Raw genomic sequence first — 27,525 nt, 5'->3', positions numbered from 1 at the left:
TACAGTCGAACCCGACTATATCGAACCCGTTTACATCGAATTATTCTATATATCGAACAATTTCTGGTCACGGTATAGTTACAATGAGTATATATAGCAAAAATTACGCTTACATCGAACAAATATTGCAGTGACTCCCGATATATCGAACGTCAAGCGGCAGAAAAGTGCCCCCAGAAGTTGGCTTTCCCTCGCGGTAGCGGGGAAACCCGGCGGCGCAGCTCCATCCAAGCGCTCTCCCTACCGTGACCGCGCTGCCTCGGGCTGTTCGGGGGAGCCGTCGACACTCCCCGTGTCGCGCATAGTGGAGTCTATTAGGCCACATCCTCCCTCTTTTTCTATCATCTTTCACTTGCCACCCCCTCTCCCCTGACGACGCTTCGCCGTGCTCCCACACGGGTTGCAGAATCAAGCGTCCTTCCTTTCTTTAGATCCCTATCTAGCGACACTCTCCAGCAAAAGATGATCCTGGCCCGCCTACAGCGCTTGCTCAGACAGCCAATCAGAAGCTGTTGTGCTCTCTTCGTGCAAGATGGCAAAAGCAGGCCCCGCACACTCTCAAGTTCAACAAATGGCCACAGAGGGCGAAAAATCAATCGAGGCGCGTTTCAGCATAAGCGCGCAAGTGGAGCTACTGTAGTTTGGTCGAATACTTTAATTTGTGCCTTCTCTGCTAGGGGCGCTGAACATGCTGAATTTTTCAATTTACACAAACCATTGACATGAACAATCGAGGTGTCTAAGGATGCTTTTTTACCTCAGGCAAATAGGCAGTTGATTTTTTTTTAATTTGATTGTTGAAGCTGCTTTTTAGTCATAGTGTCAAGGTTTTTGTGCTCGATTAACCACCGACAGCCGACAGCCTATTGGTATCGATATGTTTCTTGGCCGTTGGCGTTCGAATACTACGGCGGTAAAACATTTTCGAAAGCATGCTGGTTTCGTCTGAGAGTCATTACATAGACTTGCTGTAAAAAGGTCTACTCTTGGCAAAGAATAGTGCCTCATTTTGTTTAGGCGTTGATTATCATAATGAATGCGGCGGAGGTTGAGGGAGTACGCTTGAAGGTACGTTTTTATGCCGTTGATCTCCATAACATCGTAAGTACGTAAACCGATGTCACAGAACACCCGATGCATCATTGTGTGTTCTCTGTCATCGCTTGTTTGCTGTATGCCTACTAATTCTTCATTTCTTCAAGTGTTGTATCCTCCTTTTGTCCTTGTTCTCTCGTGCTTCACTTACAGTATGTCGTTCCGTCAGCTGTAATGCGCATTTGCAAAACCAATACATTTGATAAGACGCAGTGGTTATCATAATTTCACTACACGTGTATTAAGCTGGCACATATGGTTCAGATAGACACCTGTATGCGAACTTGCACGATGTTGATGCGGAGATTAGGATAATTATGACACCCGTAAGGAAGAGGCAGCTGACGGCCGTATAAGCTGTTGCGTTCTTTCCGCCAAACTACCCGGCCTGATAGTGCTGTAAAGATGCTGTATAAAAGTGACACGCGGTGACAGGGAAATTATCATACTTAGCAGCCGACCGTACATTTTGTAGCTTAGGTCTTCTTTCTTGTGCGTTTGTGCTAACCTTATTAATGAGCCATTTCTTGACTATGTTCTTGACTATGTAACCGCGTTTGTGTGGATGCGTAGACGTGTGCTTTTTGTTGTACTTGTAAAATGCAAATAAAATATTTTCAGGCTTACTCAATCTTTGGTGTCGTGTGCGTTTATTCCAGTCGAGGCCATCGTGCCACCTGGAAACCGCATTCCGTCAGTAGCCCTACACGAAATGCAACAGCTGGAGCGCGGCGGCACAATTTAACTCAGGGTAACGGCGGCGTAATAAACAAAAACCGCTCGGGATGCCCTTAAAAGTCAGTTCAGAGTGTGTCTTAACTCGATATGACTCAGCGCTACATGTATTCTGCTGTGCCTCGATCGTGCTCCCGCCAGTTTGGTTGCTGTGTGGCTAACGTAGCGCCTACATAAATATGTAGGCGCTACGTTTGCTACACAGCAACCAAACTGGCGGGAGCACGATCGAGGTGCAGCAGCCAGAAACCCAGTAAAGCCACAGAACACCTGGTAAAGCGTGTGCAAAACCCCGTTTCCATTTCCTGTTGTACAGCGCCACCTGCGGTCGCATACTTTAGTTCACGACGCCACCGCTACGCTTATTTCCGTAGCACAGTGGAAGGTACAGTTTCCCTTCTCTAAGTTTGTATAGGTGTTCTGTGGCGAAAGTGCGAGTTGTCTGGCTGCACCTCTGGTTTATCCTGTTAGCGCCTTGTGGGCCTTCTCCCGCAGTGTTGCCGTGATGAAGCGGCAGAATTCGCCGTTCGTCGTGAAGATCGAAATCATAAATCGCGTCGAACGCGATGAGAAGTCGGATATTCTCGCAGCATGCAAGATTCCGAGGAGCCCTCTTGACATGATTAGGGCTACAGCAGCCAGACTCGCGACCCAATGCCCGTGGCACCCGACACGTACGCACGGCCATGTACGAGTGGTTCTTCATACGTGCCGGTTTCCGCGTGCTCGGTGGTGACAGTAAATTCTGATGAATGCGACGAAGCCATCGCCCGTGTTGCCGAAGTTTGGAGCGAGCTGTCAGAATTTCCGGGACATTCGAATCAACGGTGGACGAGTTTGTGAGTGCAGATGATGGTGTCGCGACCACGGTAGAGCCCGGAAACGAAGACTACATCGCCGACATCGTACCGAGCACAAATGACAGTAGGCACATTGAGGAAAGCAACTACGGTCCTTTGCCCATATCCTCCGAAGTGATTGGTGCACTCGCATTAGTCCGGCGCTTCTGCGCGAATGCGGAAGGTTACGGCCTCAGCTGCTCCGACTCCTTAGACAACGTGGGGAAGTGCGTGCGTCGCAGGCAGCGAAATTGCCCAAGCAGAAGAAAATGCAGGACTAATTTATGCCAAACTAAGCTAGTTTCGTTAATAAAGTGGTTTTATAAATGGCATGTGCTTTTATGACATCCAATTATTTAGCAGGCTTATATCGAATTATGCTCTATATCGAACTGATAGGCGTTTTTTTGCGAGTTCGATATAGCCGGGTTTGACTGTGTGTACCTAAGTTAATGAGAGTCTGCTACATTCTTGTTATGCAATGCAAGGAGACTTCTGAGCCTGTGCAGCACTGTATTTGATTGCCCAAAATTTGTAGCATTACATTTTGTGAAAATTTTTCCAATATTCGATTCGATATTTGGATTTTTTCTTTCTTTATAGTACTTGAGATTCAATTTTAAATTTACTATTCAGAATTCGCACACACAGACAAAAAGGCATGTAATATCAAGCAACTTAAAATTCTGCACAATGTAGTGGATAAATTGCAAAATTAAAGAAAATAAGAAGCGAATTGAGCAGAAAGAATCTGATCAAACAAACTGATCCTAAAAAGAGAGCTGATCCTAAAAAGACCCCCAGCACACTCAATGAGCTGCCAATACCTTGCAGCTGTTAAGTGGAGGACTCACTGGATTGCACATTAGAGGCAATGATGTTGACGGTGCACGCCAAATTCTTATGCAGCTGGTCCAGGAAAGGCTTCATAGCTTGCTACATTTTTTTTTTTTTTTTGTCAACTGTACAAAAGAATATGACTCGTTAACATTCAGTAAGCTTCAACCATCCATCTCATGCCCAGCATCAAAATACCATTCCATTCTGAGTAAATTAATTGCTGGCTTGTCTGTGTAGCTTTTCTTCATTATCTGGATAGTCGTAACATGTCTTGTGTGTGTTGTTATAGCTGTGAAAATATTTTTTTCCCATCATACCATTCATTTCGGAGTATTTTCCATCACTTGCATTTCGCAGTTTCTTCCCGTTTTCATGGGTCTGCCACTTTTCTCACAATTGTGCTACAACAAATTATCTGCTATTTTCGTGCTCTTAGCTGTCCATCAAGCTGTTTGATATTGAAGAAACATGATACACCATTATTTACAATACTCCTTTTCATGTGAATTACTAGAAGTCAAATATCACACGCAATAAAGCATATTTTGACGTTGTTTTTTTTTCTACCTCTTGTTTAATTCAGCCTACCAGGTAATTTGAACAATTTTGTTGGCCCCGTCAAGGCCAAATTAACGAAAGCTAACTGTACATACGGTGATCCTGAACCAGCTACAGAACAGATAAAAATGGTGAATGAGACAAACGAGACAAACACATATGCCTACAGTCTTCATTCTTCTTGGCACTGTTGTTGAAGCTGGTGTGCATAAACAACATGCCCAATTCTATTGCCCCTGTTAGAACATTCACAGGACAGGAATTGAATATATCACTCAAGTTGTTCCCCCATGTTTTGTTGCTTAGCAGCAATCTAACAGCACTGAATACATCGCTCAAGTGTTTTGTGTTTTGTTGCTTAATACCAGTATATAACTAGACTTACACTTCTTGATCTTTTTCAGCCTGTGTTCTTCTACGTTCCAGCAATTCACCGTAGAACTTGGACTGTTCTTTCTTTTGAGCCTGTAAAAGAAAAGTAGAGAATTTGCCTGGATGATAACACATTATCCTGTAATTGTATCTCACTACTGCCTATTCTGATGTTCACCCACAAGATGACAAAGCCTAATAGGCATTAAGGAACAAACTGGCCTTGACACCAGGACTGGCCTTGATATAGCCCTATTTACTTGAGTCAGATTAATGGTTTCACAGTGAACAGCTGTTAATGCTGTGCTCTATGTCAAAGCTGTACAACCAAATGTTGTCATCACAATGACCGCAGCAGCGGTGAATTAGAAAGACAGCAATCCCTTGCACGAGTGACCAGTCTGCCGGAGATCTGTACAAAAGGTAAGCACGACTTTAGGGCTGAGTAATAAAGAAGTTATGAAGTGGCGAATAGTCATCTATTTCTGAAGGGCTGAAGGCTTACAATGACCACTGCACTTATAAATTTGCACTTTAGGCTACACAGCAAGCTGTCCCACTAGGACGGAAGGCGAGGCCTCTTCCATGTGAAAAGCAGGATACAAGAAGGCTTACCTTGAGGTCAATGCCTCCAACATGTCCCCTGCCAAAGAATTGCACGGTGTGCTTTTCTTTGTAGATGGGATTATAGTCCACGGCTGTGTCCTCCGAGGCATCCCAGTCAAAGACAAACTTGCGATCATTTAGCCGCCGCACACGCCGCTTTTTCTTCATGAGGCCCAGGTAGCGTTCCTGCAAGAAATCACAACAGTTTCACAACTAGATAAAATATCAATTCTCTTCCACAAGTTGTCTAAACACATATACATAAAATTAACTCCACAATTGGCCTTCCACCACATCCCTTCTGCTTCAACGGCTTCTCATGGTTTTAGTTTTCAGTGAATTGAATGGCAGCTCTGCATAAAAGCGAAAAGAGAACATTCAGAGGCATTCCACAGTGCATGTACTGACAACACCAGCTAGGACCTCTGACAAAGCCTACGTGCAGCTACCCTAAGTGCTAAGTCTAAGGCAGCCTCTTATCCAAGCACCACAGTGAGCACTGCTGGTGCCGGCAGACATAGCAGAAGATGGGCTGCAAGCATGGTCAGGCCAGTCTATCATGCCTTTGCACCTTTTACACACATTTACAAAATAGGCTGAGCAGCCTGGAAATGATCTTAAGTTGACTAATCAGGAGCCAAGGTGAACAGGCTGACGAGACAACAATGTCATTTCTTTAATGTGGCAACCAGAATCTGCGTGAGTTCCACGTACCCTGAGGCCAACCCATGCTAGTCACAACCTAACATGCAGAGTTGACTGACCTGTCAGCCAAATGCTTCCAAAAAGTTACGAGCTCCAAGAACTTGAGCGACTTGCCTTGATAGCTTCAAACTCCTTTTCTTTGTCCTTGTGTTCCCTGATCTTGTCTCTGTCATCTTCATCATTATCGACCTCACGGTACCGCTCTCGCTCTTTTCTCCGTCTGTCCAGGCGGTCGGAGACATCGTCTGTGAGGCAGCAGGATGTGGTAAGAGGGGCTCAAAGCCAGACTTGCTGACACAGAACTCAGCGGATGGCATCACAAGCAGTAAGTGAAAACTAGTACAGTTAAACCTCAATGTAACGAATTCCTGGATTTAACGAAGTTTTTGAATTCCCCAACGCTGTCCCCATTGGAGCCCATGTATGTTCGACCTCAATGTAACGAACGCGCTGCGGCGGTTAACCTTCATGTAACGAACTCGCAAAGCTGATCAGTCATTACTTTTTGCACTTTTAAGGAAAATTCGGCCGAAGAAATGCACTAGATTAGTGAATATTAATACTGTAAGGAGCCAGCAGCTACGCGAACGCCTGGGATCGCCGCGACTAAGCAAAGTTAGTGATGATGATGATGATTGTGGCGGCTGGCGCCGCTCCATGCCTAACGTAGCAGCCTTTTCAGGCTTTGCTTGTCTAGCATAACACCAGGTGGCATTTGTAGTGGCAGTTGATTTCTCTTGCAGAATTTTTTTTATTGTATGTATTTGAGGACAAGCATTTTTATTTTGTCATTTTCATTTGTTTCAACGGCTTAGACACACTTCTGTGTAAGAATTCACTTTAAAAGCAATGCTGATGGCTGCTTCTTTCATTGCCAGGGCGGGGGAAGGGAGAGGGGGAGGGACGATGACGAACAACAACACGTTGCATTCGCCATTTTGCATGTTGTCCTGCGTCTGCACGTGTACGTGTGTCAACCGTGCTCTGGTGCTGGTTTGTCCGACTTCTTTTGGAGGTGCTAGGCCTGCCTGTCGGCGTGTAATCGTGTGTCTCCGCTTGTAACTGCATCATCGGTTGGTCGTGATGAGTTCTACTGCCAGAAAACGGAAAGTTCTGTCTTTTGAAGACAAACTCGCAATTTTAAACGCAGTCTCCACGGGCAAGAAGAGGAAGGACATGGCCGCCTGTTTCAGCATTCCAGCAAGCACCCTATCAACGATTTTGAGTGCGGAACACAGAATCGGAAACGCAGTGGAGTCGGGAACAAGCTCGAAGAAAAAAAGACTGAAGCTGTCCACATATGCTGATGTGGACAAGGCAGTGTTCACGTGGTTTTCGGACACGCGAGTCAGAAATGTTCCCATAAGTGGCGCGATTTTGCAACAGAAGGCAAAGGATTTTGCGTGTATCCTGGGCCATGACGATTTCAAGGCAAGCAACAGGTGGCTGCAGGGATTCAAGAGCCGGCACGGTGTCGTCGGAAGAGTAATCCAGCAGCGAATCTGCCTCCGCAGACAGCGATGCTGCTGCTTCGTGGGCGGCTGACATGTTGCCTGGAATTTTGAGTCACTTCGAGGCGGCTGAGATCTACAATGCCAACGAGACAGCTCTATCGGGCCGCACGCTAGCGTTAAAAGGTGATGACTGCCGCGGCGGAAAGCAGAGCAAGCGCCGCATAACAATTCTGCTGTGCGCCAACCTCGACGGCACAGACAAGCGAGTCCCACTAGTTGTCGGCAAAAGTGCCCGTCCCAGGTGTTTTAAGGGAACGAAGCGTATGCCCATGAAGTATGTGGCGAAATCCAAAGCGTGGATGGCTCGGCCAATATTTTCTGAGTGGTTAAAGGAATTTAACCAGGACGTCAAGCGGCAAGGCCGTCAAGTTCGCCTACTGCTGGACAATTGCTTAGTGCACTGCGTCGAAGGCCTGCATCTGTCTAACATTGCACTGCATTACTTCCCGGCCAACTGCATGTCCCTAATACAACCCCTGGACAAAGGGGTCATTACCAGTTTTAAATGCTGTTACCGGCGCCGACTAAGCCTGAAGATACTTCTTGACATCCGTCTGGAACGGGAGATGAAGATTTACATTTATCCAGCAGTCGAGATGCTTGCTGCCTCCTGGCAAGAAGTCAGGGCAGAAGTTATCATGAATTGCTTTTTAAAGGCCAGAATAGCCAAAAACGCACAGGCTGGTACCGACGAGGAGGAGGGGGAAGACCTTTCTACTCGGTCCGATGTGACCGAAGCATGGAATGAGCTACGCACTAACGGTGGTGTATCTGACGACGTTGAACAACGTTCTTGTTTGCTGACAATGCCGCCGTGGCTACAGAAGAAATGACTGATGCAGCAGTAGCTGAAAGCATGCAAAATCCCGATGGCGGTGATGATGGTGCCTGTGAGGCAAATCCGTGTGACGCGCCTACTGCAAAGGAGGTGATGAACGCAATGGACATTTTGCACCGTTTCGTCGGCTCGCGCAACGATGAAGGAGCTTTACACGATTTAGCTTCTTTGGAGCGGCGTGTTGTGCCTTCACTCGTGCAGACAAAGCAAGCGGAAATTACACAGTTTTTCGCTGTAAAATAAATGCTTGAAGGTTGAGTTCACCTTCACCGATATCTTGAGCCATTTGGTTTCATTTCTGCATCATTCGTACGAGCCTTCACGCGAAACCTGCAGGTAACGAAAACCTGCATGTAACGAAAAATTGCGAGCTTTTGGCAGCTTCATTATATCCAGGTTTAACTGTAATAAATCTCAACTAAGGGCAGGCTACACTGGCAGTTTAAAGTCGTGCTGATAGGTCGCTTCTACGAGAGCAGTGAATGGTGTTGTGCTAGCACCGAGTTTGAGGTTGGAAGTTCGATCCTGGCCACGGTGGCTACATATATATGGGGTCAAAATGCAAAAATGCTCGTGCACTTAGATTTAGATGCATGTAAAAAAATAGCAGCTGTAAAAATTTCGCACTACGACGTGCCTCATGATCAGATCGTGGTTTTGGCACATATAACTACAGAATTAAATTTTCTTTAATGAAGAGCAGTGGCCTGCACATCACAAAATGATGTAAAAGTGAAAGGCAAGAGGTAAAGCTACCTGAAAATCACACAATTGTTTTGATAATCAGATTAGAATGTTCTAGTCATCCAACTCCCATGATCAAATAAGACTCTGGATCACAACAACAGTACAACACGTGGGCAGCAAAAGAACCATGCCAATCCAGAAAAAGAAAGAACTAATCCTGAAATTGTATTCTTCATTATGTCAAAGTAACCCCTTTAGTCGGTGAATAGCTAGAGGAAAAATATAAATGCAGCCGGAAAAAAAGCTACATGACTTGGCAGTTTTATAAACTACTGGTCCTGACCTAATGCATGGAATGGTCTTTTAAATTTACTGATTGTTGGGCTCTGTTCTTTCTGGCCATTTCGTTGAACCCAGCTGTAGCATGTGCAGCACTAACTCCACTTTTAACTGAAAAAGAAAGCTTAAAAATAAACATCGACATGAGCCACATCATTTATTAAATTAGAGTTAATTATCGACCGTATAATCATCATCTTAGATGCTTGGTAGATTTCTTGGCATCATGCGCTAAAGTAACAAATTTACTTGGTCCTTTTCGCTCACGTGGCTCTTTTGGCCTTGTCATGGCTGACAATTTCTTCATAGCGCTTAAATGTCCCCTCTGGGAATTCCTACTTCTCCTCATTCGCTAGGAACTGGAGATGCTGCTTTTATCTTGCAAGGCGGTTTTTACACTATGCCTCAGTTTTGGTTGCTGTCTGTATTGTGAAAGTCCACATGTGCGTTTTTATGTACCACTGCTTTCTGCTGGTAGCGCATCTTTTGTTGGTCATTAGTGTGATAGGGCCAGTCAAGCTGCCGTGTAGCCAGCCTTTTCCCCATCTCACCTAACCACAAATGTACAGTTTTCCTGTGCCATTGTGGCTGAATGAACTACCTAAAATCATCGTACAGTAGAACATCCCAAAAGGGCAGGAGCAGTAAAACAATGCATTCTGTTCCTCTGTGCGCAAACTCTCTCTCTCACAAATGACTATCTGCAGCAAAGCAGCAGAGAAGTGGCAGCTGCCTAAGAACCACTAAAAGCACTAAGAAAGTGCCTCCACCGTTGTGATGCTCACCGGAAGTGCGCTTAGCCTGCTCGAAAAACTGTTGTCGCTTTTTCCGCTCTTCCTCCATCCTCTGACGCTGTTCCTGGACCTCCTGCTGACGGCGCTTCAAGGCTTCAGCTGCTCGTTGTTCCTTTGTCAGGAACACTGGCTGAAAGTTTGGAAAGAGCTTATGAAAGGTAGCTCTATTTTTTTTTTAATAGTTAGCCTCATTGTTAAAATGTGGTAAGGAAATGTCGTAGAAGTTCTACTCTAACTTCGGCTGTGCATGGCACAGCTGAGAGCAGCCGCATGGGCCCTTTCTTGAAAGTAATCTGCAATGAGCACAGAGTGCAGGCGCACTGGGGCTGATAGCTTGGTGTGTGCTATGTTCTCGCTGCTTCGTTCGCATTGAAGCAAGAGGCAGCATGGAGGTCAATTCGCTCACTGCTGCTGCCACACTTCCTTCTGCCAGTGTTTTGACAGAGTGTGTCCGCGGTCGTCGCAAGAGATGTGTTTATGTTTGTCTGTGCACACGTGACCCCATGCTAGTTAATTTATTTAGTAAGAGAATATTTACAAGCTTAGCAAGATAAAGTTGTAGGCCAGTTGGTGAGACATCTTGAATGAAAAACCGCTACAGACACAGGACAGAGGGAGAAGACAACACTACCCTGTATTGTCGTTTCCCTCCGTCCTGTGTCTGTCGTGAGTTTTTATTCACAATGTTTACAAGTTTATATGGTCGATAAAACTACCATCGTTACTTTGTATAACTGTCCACTAATTTGCTATCGCAATCGATGCTTTGCCTTTTGAGTGAAACTGCGAGTTTTTCAGCACATAAGGATCCTGCATGAAATAAACATGCCTTAAGCGAGAGAGAGTCAGATTGTGAAAGCACATGTAGTCGTGAAACAAAAACATGCTAGCGTGTCGCCATCTATCACACAGAAAACAATGCTCTTTGCAGTGGCATCACCATAAGCTGCGCCACCGACAAAGAAGAAGGCAGTCAAGTTAACGGCCATTACATGTGGGCACTGAACCATTGAATGGGCTGGCTGCAGCCATTGCTGCTCCGCACATCTTCGCATCTGCGCTCTTCGGCCTGCCCTGATGATGATCAAAGATCCGCCAGCAATGGCAGTTAACATGGCTGTCCTTTCCTTTGGTGGTGGTTCAGCTGATGGCGATGCCACTGCACTCTGCAAATTGAGATTCCAACGAGGTTGAACACTCCCAAGAAACTTGTGAAGCTGCATCCATTCAAGTGCACAAATTGCACTCAGCATCTCTGTGATACCAATTGTCTTACGGGCTGAGATGGTTTGCCTTACATTTGTGACATACAGTGATGAAATACATAGATGTACCCTATAAGCATTCTCCTTTTACGCTACACAAACATTTCACTTCTCAACAATCCCACAAATTAAGTGCCCCAAAACTTAAGTTTGAATCTGCTAACCACACATACAAGTTATTTTAGGTGCAATTCAAATGTTTTTCTTCAGGCAAAAAGAGGTTAAAGGAAATACTAGAAGGCCATAACAAAGCAACAGTCACCTGGACTGAACAATTTTGCAACATAGTGAGTGACACCAGCCAAGGCATATGTGCTTTTCAAGTTTGACAAACTTCGAGTATGGCAGATCGGTTCAGCAGAAACACGCTTGGTAGAGGCCTTATTTACTGTCCCTGTGCTTTGAGTTGTCGAATAAATCACCCTCGGTTTGCAATCTGCTAGCCTCCTGGTAAACTCAGATGGTAGAGTGACCACCTCAAAGAAAGGCGTTATTCCCAGGTTTAATGCTTAGACCAGAACAAATTTTTCGTTGGCTGTGAAGCTTTCTTTTTGAGGAACCTGTATGGGTTTCCTTTATAGCTTCATGCTACACTCAGCTGGACAGCGATTTTTTCCTTCCTTCACGAGCTTTACTACAACAAACTTTAGTCACCTGGTTACAAAGGCAGCCACAGATATTAAAAAAACAGCTTCAATGCCATGTCTAAGAATTACTCGTCTCAATAAATACCTGTGTGACAATGACTTGCTAATTGCTGATCCACTAAAATTTGAACTAACCAGACCATTAGCAAGAGAGTAAAGTAGAGTCAGGTTCAATGCGGCTGAGGAAAGTTGTCAGAAATGTTTATCAGACCTTGCTGCGGGCATCTTCTTCGGCCTTCTTTTTGGCCATCAGTTCTTCCAGGGAAAGTGGCTCCTTCTTCGAAGACTCTTCCTGGTCCTCATCTCTGAAGAATAACAACAAAATAAAGTAATAAAGCAATAAACCTCAGGCAAATAAGTACCTCCTGCATGCTTACTTGCCTGCACAGCTCATATTAAAGGAGTCCCAACATTAAATATTGAAGCCCAGCTGTACCTGTGATTAAATTTTTACATAGTTAAGTCGGCTATTGCTTGAGACGTAAAAGTTAACTGTGGATGCTGGGAGATCAGGCCTGTACAAATATAAAAAGCATATCGATCCAACACACTGTTGGAATTTATAAGAGCGTAGCTTAGGGCATGTTGGTATTCCATAACTGAGGTTTTTTTAGCGCACGGAAAGGGACGAGAGACAGTGGCAAGACGCGGACACAGCACTAGTCCGCGTCTTGCCAATGTCTCTCGTTTCTTTTCGTGCGCTAAAAGAACCTGTTTTGGAATTTATGTAATGCGAAGCTTGACGTGAGCACATAATGTTTTAAATTGTGCTTATGCATTTGTATTCCGTTGTGCTGCAATGGCCCTTTAAAAGGTACCTACTCTGAAATGTGCAATACAACACTGAAATGTACTGAACTGATAGCTTCAAACTTACATCCTCTCCAGGAAATTCTTTCAACACAGGACTGTGCTTATCATTGATGCCACTCCCATCCAAACAAAGGCAAAGCCATTCGCAAACATTCCCAAAGTCATCTTGCACAAAGTGTTTCATAAAATAAAAATTTGCAGATGTGTACAACTATCACAGTGGCAACATAGAGCCGAGTAGAGCCACTTTCATGACTGCTCAAGTTATGCACCACTTAGAACATTTTCACCCTTGCCTATGCCAAACTGCATCTGCAGGTGCTATTCAGAACACTCAAATTCCACTGTATTCCATGTTCGCATGTTAGCCTTGTGAGCCAATCAGAGATGGCACGATGGTGAATTTGACAATATGGCGGAATTGTCACTCTCACTAACACCAGAAATACACACAGCTCTAACTCAGGACCACACACCAATAAAACATGAAACCCGAGGGAAGACGTAAATAAAGATTTGTCTTAAAAGCTTTGATGAACAGTGACACTCCAAAGCCTACAAGGCAATATCATGCTGCGCAGTTTTCAGTAACATTGTTACACATGCGGAGGGTGACTGTGCTGTGTTGCATCACTCTATTCCACAAGCATATAGAATGAAGTTCTTGAACCTACTTCCTTCCCCGTGTTATTGAATATTGAAATTCTTTTATTGGTAACACTCGTTCTCTGCCTTTAAACTTATTTTAGCGACCACTGAATAGGTAGTTATTTTCATCGCGTCTGTACTGTTCATATTGCCTTTGTTATTTGTCATTGTTCTGCTTTTCATGCCCACTCCTACAATAGCCCAATAGGGCTGCAGTATGTAGAAATAAATAAATAAATAAATAAATAAATAAATAAGAACTGGTGACTGCAATAAACAAAGCCTAAATTATCTGTTATGTTTCAGTTCCTTCATGCAATGTACAAGTTCAATAGCTGAAGGGATACTGGACATACCCACTGTTGAGCTCAACAAAGCAAACGTGAAAGAGCTTGCAGAAAATTAGTCTGTCCCCTCTCCTAAAATCTAACCTAAGCATTACACGCACTTGTCTCTGCCAGCTGTATCATTGGTCTTGCCATCTTCATCCTTTCCTCGGTCCTTGTCCTTGCGTCTCTCTTTGTCGCGTCCTTTGTCCCTGTCTCGGTCTTTCTTCTTCTCCCGACTACGTGACCGGGACCTGCATTTTGTAGTGAAGAAAGCTAAGTTACCAAAACAGAAAGCACTGTTTGCACCGTACATATAAAATAGTTTGCTCAATCACAGCACTGGTGTGTTGCATTGTATTGTAAGTATGCTGTCACTTCCAGCTGCCGGGCATGCCCGTCTTTCCCAGTGAAGATACTCTACTCTTTTCAGCAGTGTGGTGCAAGAGCACCACGTTCAGTGAACATTTGCATTCACTACTCTCCAGTTGCCGCTCCACTTCACTCCTATAAGCCTAATGCTAATAATACACAAGCAGCTACTACTTGAGACTTATTCAAACACCATTTACACCATACAATTACATCTGTACAACTAATGTCAATTTTCGTTTTAATAACATATTATTTATAAAGTTCCTGGCAGTTTAGAAAACATTTTCTGGAATAATTGGACTTATCTTACAGTGGCAGTACTGGTGTCAACATTCTTCAACATTGCGATCAGTCATAAGACACCAGAAATATTCTTAGTTTGCTCAGTGGCTAAGGTGTTGGGCTGCTGAGCACGAGGTCGCAAGGTCGAATCCCGGCCACGGCGGCCGCATTTCGATGGGGGCAAAATGCGAAAACACCCGTGTACTTAGATTTAGGTGCACGTTAAAGAATCCCAGGTGGTAAAAATTTCCCGAGTCCTCCACTCAGCGTGCCTCATAATCAGAAAGTGGCTTTGGCATGTAAAACCCCATAATTTAAATTTCCTTAGTTGCATTAGTGTACTCTTTCAGACAGAAAATGTACAAAATACCTCTGTGATGATTATGTTGCTGCTGAAATGTTTACGCCTACAGATAAATTTAACATAGTCAGCCATTGCAGGAAATGCTTCTGTGCATCATGATTAAGCACAGTTTCACAGGACATCACCAGTAGTGCTGTTCCTCAAGTCCATGTTTTCTGGTATGCCTGAACGCTACCGCGTCTCTGCTAAGCTTAAACTGTTTATTTACTGCTGTATGCATGAATATTCCAAAAGATCTCAAGAATGAAGCACTTTCATACCTTTTCTCTCGACTCCGTGATCTTTTTCTTCGTTCCTTGCTCCTAGACCTGGCACAAACAGTTGCAAAAGAATGTTTGCGTATGTTAATCACTATGTAACATACATCAATGCCACCTTTGCAAAACGACTGCGAAAGTGATGGCAACAGATAGGTACAATAACACGAGCCTCGTTGCCCCAATGACTGACGCTTCTACATTCCATAGTTTTCAACTTGACAAGTTTCGCAGCGGACCGAGTGCACCCCGTTCGGCGACATTTCCGGTCATGCGCGCTGTGGCTTCCAAGCTTTTCGGCAAACACTTTACATGTCAGCATTGGGCGCTCACACTAAAATTATTGACGTAGAACTCGCAAAAACTGCACACAAGAATGACAAAACACATGAGAAACTATCTGCATCAAACACTCACTGACACTACATTCATGTCACCCTAGTTCGAACAGCGGCACAAGGCAACGCAGTATGTCACTGGCTTACCTGTGTCGTTTCTCGCGTCCACGCTCGAGATCTCGACCGCGGTCAGGTTTCCTGGGTTCTATTGTGGACTGTAGTCCTTTCTGCAACCGTGCCTCGTCATCGGAAGTCATGCTCGGTTTCTTCTACAATCGGAAAGCGACAGAGTTTAGGCAAGAACTTCACAGCGCGCTGCAATCGACTACTTTCATTTTTGCAGAGCGTGCGAATTTCGCGCCTGCAAGTTGCATACGTTTAGTTGAATCTAGGTAACATAAATGATTTTCTGCAAGAATGCTCGAGCGCTAACGGCATCGATGTTAGCAGTTACTGCTTCTCCATGCACCAACGTTTTTAGATTAGCCATGCACTGTATGCGTCTCTCGCGATAAACGTCAGCGTAAGTACACTAAGTTTATTGAAACATACACCTGCTTTACTTACAATGCGTGTCTAAACGTCTGTGTTAAATTCAATCTTGCTAACGTTCATCATTCGTTCACGCTCTTCGGCGCGTCAGATGTAAACACTGAAAGTGCTGAAGGCAGCCAATGATGATGATGAAAGGTCTGCAAACTACACGAAGCTTAAACGTAAATTAAACCTTACTTTAAACTCCAAGTAGTTTATTACAGCGATGCCTGTTATGGCTAGTGTTCCGTGCATTTTTTTAGTCCTTCAACAAATCTGTGTGAGCAAGGAATATCATCATCAGCAATGCCTCGTGTTTATGCACGCGCATCCGTCTGCATTTGTCGTCGTCCCGTCGGCGCCCCTCGGCTTAAGCGCGTCAACGCGCTCGTGCAACTGTTCGCGCGTTCGTCGTCGTCGTCTTCGCTCCACAGCTGGCTCCGATGCTGTTTTCCCATACTCCCTCCCTCTGCGAAAGCGCTGACGGCACTGGCCCACTGCCAGTCGGTGCGGTGATTTGGGTATCAATTTGTTTGCCTCAATATATCGCGAAATGAAAACACGAATGAACGCAGATGTATAAAAATAAATGTGTTTTCGTACCCTTTGTCACGATGACCACCGATCAAGACAATAAATGTGTTCGTACCTTTACTCAAAATTCTTTGTCACCTCTTTGTCGTGTGCTGCAAAGCTTGGCTGGGCATCCACCTTCATAGGGTGGAATGGCTCATGATTTTTTATTGTTTGCTGTTACTATTATTAGTTTAGACGTGTAATATTTTTATTGTACAGATCCCTCGTCGAGTCTCACGCACAAGTTCGTAGTTGGTGCGCCAACGTACCAACGTCGCATACGCTAGCGCCATTAAACGCTAATGACAACAAACACGGTGGCTAGAAGTTATAACGTTACTATGGCGATGGCTGTCGCTTAGCAACGGCTTGGTTTCGTTTCTCACGCACCTTGAGTACACTTGAGCGGCGTGCGCCGTGCATTATGTCGGAATCGGAAGGACTCTGGCAAGATCGAGATATCAGGTTCGATATCTCAAACCAGTGAGTGTATTTTGCGCTGAAAACCTTGTCTAGCCCAAGTGGGCTGATGAAATGCTGGAGACACGTAGGTCTGACCGCAATTCTTGGTATCGCAGAGACCTCCAATACGGTGCTGGAGAAGAACAGGTTGACAGGCTTCCGAATGTGGAAGACACCAAAGGAAACAGCGGAGATAAAGGTCACATTATGTCGTACGATGAATAACAGTTGTACCACATTAAGAGGAATATAATTTCTAGGCTTCTATCCAAATACAATTTGGGAACGAAGAATTCCGTTTTTCTCGGCAACCACTGCACCAAATTTGGTCTCTTCAGTGCTTAAAAGAAAAAATTATCGTCTAATGACTGTAGGAAGCGGACCTTTTATACTGTGTCAATTGTTTTATAATGATTGTTAAGCATCGCAAAAGAACGAAACTATCAAATTCACAGCTGTGTCACTCTGCAATAAAAAACCAAAATCACAATTCTGTAAACTCCACCTAATAATATATCTAAAGAAAACAAAATTGATTTATTAAACACGCTTCAGAAATCGCCACTAATTTGCGAGCGGGACTTTTGCAAGCCCTTGTAAAGTTAATTAACATAACAAATTCATGTATGCATATGTATGCAAGCTTGATATATAAAATTTTCAGCTTTAGATTCTCTAACGAATGCAGTTCGCAGCACTGCGCGGTATCTGTTTTAGAGTTACGGGTTCGTCAACTGCTTCTATTTTATTTTATACTTGCCAATTTCCAGTAATATATCTAAAATATTTCATGCTCTAAATTAAAATTCTCCTTACAGTCTCTGGAATTAAACTTTCTCTCTCAATTGCAACAAATGTCATTTAAGTTGGTCAAGTGGTCCTCTCATAATAGCATTTCGGTGTTTCACATGTATTTGAATAAGCAGAATCATAGTTGGACCCGAGCTAAAGCTTCTTAATTCACTTATTGAAAGTGAGTGCAACTCTTTCACCTTGCAGGAACATTGTATGTCACCAACCTACGGATTATCTGGCAATCTCTTGCTAGGCCAAGAGTAAACTTGTGTAAGATATTTGCACGTGAAATAATCATGAAATTAGAATGCAATGAACCTTTGCAGATGTCCTTATCTTTTACTTTTTTCACCAGCTGTGGGATTCAACTGTGTGACAGGAATATCAACGAGAACTGTGAACTCTGTGAGTGCCACCGAAACGTGCTCAAAGACATCGTTCTGACATGGAGTTGGTAAGCATGCAGTTACCTTATTTTCAGAAATTATGCGGAATCGCCGAAGCGCTCTACATCATGACTAAGTCCAACAGCACCCGCTACGAATTCATATTTACCAACCTGGTAAGATGTTCGACATTGACATTGGTTGTGACCATGTAACAATGAAGCTGACAGCTATTGTTATTTTAATGTTTCTTTTTCTTTACCAGAGCCAGATCATGGAGCAACCGCGTCTTATAGCATCTGTCCTCAACACATTCAAGTAAGAAGTCAAATTGACAACTAATGGGTGTTTGATATAACACTGGCACGTGCCAGTATAGTATTTCCTGGGACTGTTTCTTCGGTGTCTTGTGGTGCCCAGCCACCAAATATACCAAAGCAGCAATTTTTTTTTTCTTCCATACCACCACCTGCATAGACCAAGGTAACAGTGTCTCATGTAACTTGTGCCAAATTTAAAAATATGCGAGTGCTACATAGCTGGACAGAACCAAGGTAATGTTGTTTGCCATCACTTACAACGAGTCAGACTATATCTTGTATTTTGCCTAATTACATAATTACTTATTACGAATTAATTAAGTTCCCCTATATTATAATCAGAGCAAAATTATCAAATAGAAGATTGCAGGCCATCATGATTCCTGATCCATCTTTCTGTTGCTCAATACGTGCTGATTGAAGGTTTTTCCAAGCATTAAAGAAAGCCCGCACAACACAAGAAAGTGCCGCGCAACACTTTTTGCCTGCATTTGCGGACTTCTTCCAGGCTTGGAAATAACTTTTATGTAGCATGTATGAAGCGAGAGCAATTGATGGATCAGGAATTTTCATGATGGCCTACAATTTCCTGAGCGACAATTTTACTCTGATTATAGTACTTGAGTAGTAAATAATTAATAATAACTAATTATGTCATCAGGCTAAATATGAAAAAGTCTCACTTGCTCCAAGTGACGACAAACAACATTACCTTGGTTCTGGCCAGCTACACGGCACTCACATATTTCTAAATTTTGGCACGGGACGCCCTGTATGTATCCCCATAACAAGCCTATCCAACATCATTCTGTGAGAATCTGTCATATTTTCCGGCAGCCTACACTTCCCACAATTGGTGTTTATCGAGAAAAGCACAACTTGATCAGTAAAATATGCTTGATTCAACGAAGTAACACATATATAGCGAAATAATCTCTGTGAACAGGGCGTACAGTGCCACCAAGCTGTACCGTGACTTGCACCTGCGTGCCGCACTACTGCACAACCGTCAGCTGCGACTCCTACCCATGGAGCAGCTGTGCAGCCAGGTGAACGGCGTCTGGAACCTGTCCAGCGACCAGGGTAACCTGGGGACCATGCACGTTACCAACGTGCGCATCGTCTGGCATGCCAACATGAACGAGTCTTTCAACATCAGCTTGCCCTACCTGCAAGTGGTAAGGTCTTCCACCGTGAGCCAGCATAAGCACTAGTAGAAAAATCATTAACTTCAGCAATGAAAGAAAAAGCAGCATTTCGATTTCCGTGCATCATTTTTCCTTCCTGAAAGTGATAACTAAAAAAAAGTCGCTTCAAATGTCTGCTTATACCACTGTCCCAGTCAGACTCGAGAAATTCTGCTTAGCTTCTTCTTTGAGAACTAGAACTTGCTTCTGTGTGTCCCGTCCACAATGAGAGCAGAAGAAAAAGAAACTTGATCTTCCGTACCCACAATTCCCCGGTGCCATAAGTGTGCTTGCTGCACCACATTGTCGGCGATGATGCGGCTGGCTTGTGCTTTGTGCAGCACGTTATTATACTTAGCCCTATGGCAAGGAAATCAGCAGCTGGAAAATGCTGGGTTATAGCATATTCGGTTCCGCACTGTTTTAAACAGCCACATTTACTAACAGTACTTCATTTTTTTTGTCAACAGTTGAAAGAACTTCGACATCAACCAGGTAGTTTCAGTTGCTGCTTCGCATCTTTACTAGTTGTTTTACTTTATGTCAGTTGATTATAAAATTCAGGAACAAATATTATTGCAATTAAAATAAATGTTTCTTGCCTGAAACTACCTCCAAAGAATTTTTCCACCCATCACCAAATTTAATATATATGTAGAGAGTAAGAATGACACAACAAAATATGTTTTGCCTGTTATTTTGAGCAATTGCATGCGCTTACTAATTTCTTCTTTTGCCTTTGTTGCAATATGACTAAGTGCTTGCTTAGAATGTATATACTAGGCCTATACCCACAAGCTACTTTTCTGTATCTCCACAGGCCGCCATCAAAACACGGGAATCAAAGTTTGGAACAGCGCTTGTCATTGAGACAACGGACAGGGTGAGTACATCTGCAATATTTACATTGCTGGCCTCATCCGCCTGTGCCAGCAACTAACACACAGCATTAACCATAGAGTACAAGGTGAGCAGTTCGCATAGGTTCTTTTTTGCAATAAAAAATCATAATAATGGAAAGATTACAAAAGTAGAAACAGGCACGCAAAACTTAGTCGGCTTTATTTTCGGACAAGTTGTATGAATATGTGAAAGTTGCTTGCAAATGTGACCAACATAAGTTATACATAAAGCCTTCCTTGATACTGAAGTAAAAAAAAAATGGGGTGGGGGGGCAGGGGTGTTAAGAAGAACAAAGCCCGAAATTAGTAACCTCAACACCAATGAAAAAGCCTCTGTGCATGTCACAGGCAGACTCTGCAGCATTAAGGCTCTATAAAGTCATGCGAAAATGCTTTTTGCCACTCTCACTGCAGAAAGTGAACTATAGTAACTGTGACTGAAACTCCTTGGAGGATAAGTAATGTGTGTTTTACTTTGCATTCCATTCTCACAGGGTTGCATTACTTGCACTATGACAAAATCTAAGTTTTCAATAGTATATCGTCCACCTATAGAAAACACTTTCAACAACATTCGAAACTGTAAGCCCTGCTACTGTTCAATACACAATCAACTTAACCACCAGACGAAAAAGCTGCATGAGAAGCCAACTTCTCAGCGTCATTAAGAGATATACAGGCACACATGAGCGGTAAGGGCGCATCTGCAACGAAGCAAGACCAAGGCGAACAGGAAAGGTTCTGAAACACTTGTCCGATATTCTGTGATGAGCATCCACACAGTTTTACAATGTATTGTCATTCCAGCATAAAGGCACAAAAAGGACAGGAAGCTTTGCACAAATCTTCACAGGTGCGCTAGCTTCAACCCATAATGTCGATGGCTGCTCACATATTACTCAACCATATTTCTTGACATGCGTGCACGGTGACGAGGGCGTCAGGAGTACCCCATCTCATTGTATGTGTGCAAATATGGTAACTCTCATACACAGCCTCTACAAAGAATGTTCCCATTCTGAAGGGCGCCTGCAGAAATCCCTCGTAATGGTTTTTTTGAAAGTCACAGCTCATGCATGCTTGTGAGTGCAGGCGGAATTAACTTGTGCCTTCTTGTGTGGCTGATTCAGGTCCTATTGAACACATGCACAACTAGTTGTGTAGGCGGGGGCACACATATATATGTATCATTCCATTTTAAGCACGTACAGTAACTTGAATTTCACTCTGAAAAAGTAATCATATGCTTGAGTGGTAGTAATACAAATGTTATTGATTGTAGTGATAAAAAAGGTTAACATTATAAGAGCAATACCAAGGCTTGAAAGAGTTGTGTAAAGAGTTGTTGCATAAAACTTAGCTCATTCCCAAGCCATGTCTTTGTTAACCCTTCCTCAAACACGCCCCAAAGAAGGGTCAGAGGTGCCCGTAGGCCTCCCTGCACTGACTTTCTCTGGGCTGTGACTGCACCGAGAGGATGATGTAGATGTGGGCCCTTATGTCAGCTGTTGTAAGTGCCTGCTCCCCACTGTTGTGTTTATTGCAGAGTGGTGGCTATGTGCTCGGGTTCAAAGTGGACCCTGTGGAGCGACTGCAGCACATCTACAAAGAGCTGTCTAGCCTCCTGAAAGTACACAAGGTCAAGCCAATCATGGGAGTGGATGTCTTCATGCAGAAGCAGGTCAGTGTATACAATCACATGCATTGCATGACCAGCATTGGTCCAGCTCAGGATGAAGGCCTCTTTGAACAATCTGCATGACTACTCTTCACCTACGATTTTTCAAATCGCATCAGTCCTTCTGGTGATCTGCTGCTCCAAACTATGTCTGTTTCACAAGATCTTATCACATCATACCTCCTATTTGGGTATCTTTTGTTTGCACACTGTCATTTGCTTTGCAATCTTGTGCCTTAAAGCGTTCGTTTCACTCGTTTCTTCTGCAGTAAGAATAGACACCAGTCTGAAGTACATCTACCTGTTGTATTTTCTGTTCTGTTTCAATGCAGCAAGCCATATATGCAATCATTTGGGGCGGGAAATGCAAAAGCAAAGTGGAATTCTGAAAACTGCAGTTTTCTAATAAAATTGCACTTCACTCATTTTTGAAAGAGAGATCCATTGCTTCGATCATTTTTTATTCAAAGTTAATGATGGCTTCAACGTAGAAAAGCTGAGACAAGTTTTTGCATTCCACATGCTCCATTTATGGCTAGGCATTAACATTATGTTGGCTATCACTCCAAATGACATACTCTCAACATGTGCGCAGTCAATGCAAGCTTGACTTGACAAGCTGGCAAACATCAATTGAGTGTTCAACGATGGACACTTAAGAGAGAGCAGTGTCACTGTTGCCAAAAAGCAGGAACTGCAATAAAAGGTAGGGGAGGCAACAGATCATGAAACAGTGTGCAGCAACATGTTTGACAGCAGTCAATTAGGTTGCCACTTGTAGCAAGCCTTTGGTATAATTTTTATTTGGATCTATTTGGATTGTCTGGCATCTTGATCTTGCTTATAAGTCTATGCATATTGTTCACGCATTTTCTCTTGTCAAACACTGGCGGCTATCATTAACCCTGTAATGCCCAAACACGTCTACACATTAAGGAAAACAGGAAAAAATTATTGACATTTATGTCCGGCCATGTAAAGTACATTTGTAGAAAAAAAAAATGAAATGTTTTTCAGTTCTAACTTAAGTTACTGTGCTAATTAGTTAATTAATAATTGGTTTGTTAAGCTATGCACAGTTGAAAGTTCACTTCAGCATATCAAAAATCCAACTATGGGCATTACAGGGTTAAGACAATTAAATGCTTATTTCTCTCAGTGGATTAGTGCTGAATAATGGGGAAGTGAGGCCACATTCTGTTAGTATATGAATGACTTCAGGGAAAATCTGCTCATTGTAGCTTGTTTCGGTTGACGACCTAGACGGCAGACGAGGAGGCCATGACCCAAGACGCAGGTCCTGAAATGCAAGACGAGCCCGAGGTGAACAGCGCGGATGGAACTCACTATGACGCCTTTGCTGTGAGTCTCATTGTGTTTGATGCATGCTATTCTATTTATACGTTGCAGTCATTTGTATGCTATTTTTTTAATGATGATGATGATTGTGAGCTACGTGGAACACCAAAGCGGAAGGCTCTGGATCATTTTTTGCTATGTGAGGTTTTCCATAGTGTTTCATATCCTGCCCTTGTTGAAACACAGCCACCGTAGCTAGCATCTGAATATGCAACTTTGAGGTCGGCATAGGGTTCCTTGGTAAATTAGCCATCGTGGCAGATTCAAGGAATTCACGTGAAAAGAACACTTGCGCATGTAGCTTCTACGCACACATAACAGGGTAAATAAAGAAACCATATTTCTGCAATATTTTTGTCTATTTTCGAAATTCTTCTAACAAAAAAAAAAAGAGGAAGATGACCAGGATTGTAAGAGTTAATACTATCACAAAATAAAAAAGAAATGTGGCTCTGCAACAAAAACATGTGTAAGATTTTTCGAAGTTGTAACATGTAAGACTGTGCATGTGGACTGTTTGATATTTTCACTTTTATCAAAGATTGAAGCTTTTAGAATATCTGCAATCGTAGGTTAACAGTGTCAAACAGAGAATTTTCAAACTGGAACATACTCTTTGTTTCTTTGTGAGTGCCCATACGACATTCCACAGAGTTTAAGGTTACATTTCCTTATCCCACTTCTGTATTGAAAGCTGCCATTCTTCCTCCTCTTTCACATGTTAATTAAGCTACACTACAACTGCTTGGATTGGAATGACAGCCTAGAATGACAGCATATTTCTGTAATGTTTCTAACTTGCCTAGTTAGGTTGATTCACTTATTTCCAATTATGGAGCATACAGTTTAACCACAATGTAATATTGCAAACTATAAGGAAATAATGAAAGTGTAGAAAGAAGAGAGATTTCCCTTAAGAGCTTCAAAGAAAGACATGTATTCTTTACCTCACATTTAACAAATTAAATGCCATGCACAACATACATGCACATTTTAAATGTTCTGCTTCTTGCACCGTTTGGAAAAGTGCTTCAAATTTTCGATGTTGACACATTGCAAGGTGCATAATATTGTGCATAGCACCATGATCAAATGTCCTTGTTGCATGTGGTGCACTAGAACTCAACAATTGAATGGGCTGCTCTAACAGCATGTCGGCTCATCTGGTATAAAATACAGTAGGCTTCCGTTTATTCGACTCCAGTTAATTCGATTGTTTGGTTAATTCCATCCCAGCCGAAGGTCCTGGCCATCGATTATGGGACCAAACTTTCATTATTTCAATCGTAATATTGGCCTCCACCGGATAATTCGAACTGGCTCAGTCAGTACGCATGTGCGCCTGACCCTTATGGTGACCCCAGTGGCAGCGTCTGCACCGGCGGAGCTTAGGGGACAGTGAATGTGCACATCGATCATCGCTCGTCAAAAACGCCTATTTTCGGGCCACCCTAGGATGACTTGCAAGCAATAACCGTAGCTCACAATATTTGATTGCGATATTTACCCGATTCTAATACGTGTCTTTCTTTCTATATATATAGAATGTTCGGCCGAAAATAGCCTGCACGATACAATTGGACACGAAACCAAAACCGCGTTCGCAGCGTTCATATGCTTTACCGCACAACAAAAATGTATTGAGGCGAAGCTAATATTAAGTGTGTGGCGAAGCTAGCTTTGGCAAACGAACCGCCATTGTGCAACAATTTTTATAGCCAAAAATCATGTGCGTGTTAGATTTCTATATTATGATATTATCTAGGAGTTCTAAAGTAATTTCTACATTAGTTTATTACTTGGGACACATAGAAAGTGTACGTACATTTGATTTGGGGAAGTGTTAGGATTGGGCAAATAACACCAAATGAATCAGCGCTGTTCTGACATTTTTTTTCTGCATCTTGTTTAATCCGACCCGCCGGATAACTTGATCCCAATGTTCAATGTTCAATCATTCATGTTCAATTCAATCATGTTCTCATCAGGGTCGAAATAATGGAAGTTGAATGTGTAAGCAACTCAATTTGCCATAGTGAGGTGCAACTGTAATTAGTTTCATTTCCTCAGTTAAACTATGTCACATATGGTTCACGTCCTATTGTGTATTAAGATACAAATTCCTACAAGTTGTAAAACTTTGGTTTGGGCTAGTTGGTTCATTTTGTATTAGTACTGCTATAGGTAAAGCAGCATGCAATAAAATGGTCAAATATGGGACACGTAAGAACAGGACGAGTGACAGACTTACAACTATATTTCAGAAACCAAAAACAGGCACAATATGTATATACATCTACCTGAAAAAAAGTGAAAGGAAAATGTAATCATAGCTATGAACAAATCATATCTTAAACTCTGCTATCGTACTTGTCATGCATGAGTAGTTTTGTTTCCCAATCTTTATTGATTTTTTGTCTTTTTCTATATATCGTGTTATGCTGGTCTGTTCTATGTGCTTTAAAATTTGATGGTTACATCGTATTGTACAGATTCGTTAATGTGTGCTGGTTTGTTATTCAGCGCAGTAGTTTTCAAATGGTGCTTATTGCGTGGCCCCTTTTTTACTGTTGTTACTGGCGAGTTCTGTGTGTTCATTAAAACGTATCGGGCCATTTGCGGGGCCTGTTCTTTAAGCTGTTATGGTTTCATTTTTTTCATTTTTTTGTGACGTCTACTTGTGGTTTTAGTTCTTTAGGTCATTAACACGCTGCCCAGGTGTGTATTGTAGCTGTTGCTCAAGACCTTTTGCACGAGTTGCATATTCTGCACCTTTGGCTTTTGTACTTAATATGACAAGAGGCGCTGATGACACTTTAAAATACAATGTGTCGACAGCTGTGATTACGCTTTCCTTCCACTTTTATTGACACTCGGGTGGCACATGTCAGATAAATAAACATTTATATTGCACCTGCTTTGTGTTTATGAAATGTAGATGGAGGCCTGCACTCGTCCCGCTTTTATATGCCATTTCTCTGTGTTTTTTTGCGCACTGCATGATATACAAGAAGACAAAGAGAAATTGAGCGAACTATGCAATTACACTTCTGTTCATAGAACCGAAGACTGCTATCATAGTCTTAACCATTTTTCTTGCCTTATGCTGATTTCTTGATTGCGTAGTTTCTAGTGAATCCCTCCTCCAAGAACATCTGTGAAATGACTTCGCAGGCCTACCTGGCAGACGGTGGTCACAATCGTGACCGTGAGGTTGTGCTGAGCCCCGAGCTAGGTCTTGCTGTGGAAAAATTACCCGAAGGTTTCACACTCGCTAGCCTCTGGGAAGTGCTGCCACCTTCGTCCTGAGCCTACCAGTCACTCAAGGCCAATGGGAATGGCAGAAGTCAACAGTTATCGCAACACTACTTCTCGATTTCGTCCAAATAAACAGCATCTCACTTTTGCCTGCTTTCATGTGGTGACCACTGCCACTTTAAGTTTCTTGCTTTTTGTATATCTCTAGACACCTCTATTTGGAGTCACAGTACTTTACGTGATATTGAGCACTAAGAGAAGATGAAAATTGCCATATTCGCTGAATGCTTCATAAGGCTTTTGTACTGTACCAAAGATCCTTTTCTCCCTTCTGCTGCCATGCCAAATGCATTACTTTAGGTTGTACACTATGTTGCTAACCATGGTAACTGATGCATACTGCACAGAAACATGGGACATAACAGCACTGCACTTGCTCATACACACGATTTTACACTGCTACACAAAAGGAAGGCCAGAGCACAGGCAGTTGCTTTCGCAATTCCTCATGCATCACCTTCAGCTTTCTACCAAGGTAGTTTATTAAATGAATGTTAGGTTAAAGGAGGAACTAAGCAACATAAATTAGTATAACAGTTTATTCAGATAAAGATGGATCACAGGAGTATAGACATTTTGTTAATATGCTATAGAAGGTTGCACTGAATCTTTTCAGCCTGTGTACCTGACATGTGATATGTGACGCACAGTAAAATGCTGCAGGGAGTTACTGGTCATAACATGGTGGCTCATCAAGATGACTTGGACTTCACATGGTGAAATCCATTTCCTCACTTAATTGGGCTCAAAATTTTTGGTTGGTCTTCTGGA

General features: G+C 43.0%; 2 protein-coding genes across 4 annotated transcripts in view; one reads left to right on the top strand and one right to left on the bottom strand.

The window, feature by feature from the left end:
• The window catches only part of LOC126541235 (probable ATP-dependent RNA helicase DDX23), a 36,908-nt gene extending 20,996 nt beyond the window's left edge, over positions 1 to 15,912 (bottom strand). Inside the window, exons 1-9 of one of the 2 annotated variants that reach the window (XM_050187928.2) lie at positions 15,805 to 15,912; positions 15,385 to 15,506; positions 14,903 to 14,950; positions 13,744 to 13,875; positions 12,046 to 12,139; positions 9,914 to 10,052; positions 5,865 to 5,995; positions 5,055 to 5,231; positions 4,453 to 4,532 (exon numbers count right to left, since the gene is read on the bottom strand). In XM_050187928.2, coding sequence (XP_050043885.1) covers positions 4,453 to 4,532; positions 5,055 to 5,231; positions 5,865 to 5,995; positions 9,914 to 10,052; positions 12,046 to 12,139; positions 13,744 to 13,875; positions 14,903 to 14,950; positions 15,385 to 15,494 — 911 coding nt within the window. In that variant the 5' untranslated portion in view covers positions 15,495 to 15,506; positions 15,805 to 15,912. The remainder of the gene's footprint in view (positions 1 to 4,452; positions 4,533 to 5,054; positions 5,232 to 5,864; positions 5,996 to 9,913; positions 10,053 to 12,045; positions 12,140 to 13,743; positions 13,876 to 14,902; positions 14,951 to 15,384; positions 15,507 to 15,804) is intronic. The other variant, XM_055076584.2, reaches the window with a different exon arrangement.
• Positions 15,913 to 16,093: 181 nt separating this feature from the next.
• Positions 16,094 to 26,841, top strand: BBS5 (Bardet-Biedl syndrome 5 protein). Of its 2 annotated transcripts, XM_050187947.3 has the most exons (11): positions 16,094 to 16,830; positions 16,926 to 17,008; positions 17,809 to 17,874; positions 17,960 to 18,009; positions 18,086 to 18,166; positions 18,256 to 18,308; positions 19,257 to 19,488; positions 20,318 to 20,380; positions 21,946 to 22,080; positions 23,341 to 23,439; positions 26,611 to 26,841. In XM_050187947.3, exons 1-11 carry the CDS (start codon positions 16,772 to 16,774, stop codon positions 26,743 to 26,745), a joined length of 1,056 nt encoding a protein of 351 aa, XP_050043904.1. In that variant the 5' UTR covers positions 16,094 to 16,771; the 3' UTR covers positions 26,746 to 26,841. The 2 variants fall into 2 exon arrangements, with proteins under 2 accessions (XP_050043904.1, XP_054932560.1); XM_055076585.2 differs by lacking the exon at positions 17,809 to 17,874.
• The last annotated feature ends 684 nt before the right edge of the window (positions 26,842 to 27,525 follow it).

The sequence above is a fragment of the Dermacentor andersoni genome, chromosome 2 (genome assembly GCF_023375885.2).
Source record: "Dermacentor andersoni chromosome 2, qqDerAnde1_hic_scaffold, whole genome shotgun sequence".
Classification (NCBI taxonomy): domain Eukaryota; kingdom Metazoa; phylum Arthropoda; class Arachnida; order Ixodida; family Ixodidae; genus Dermacentor; species Dermacentor andersoni.
This window is presented reverse-complemented; position numbering and strand designations above follow the sequence as displayed.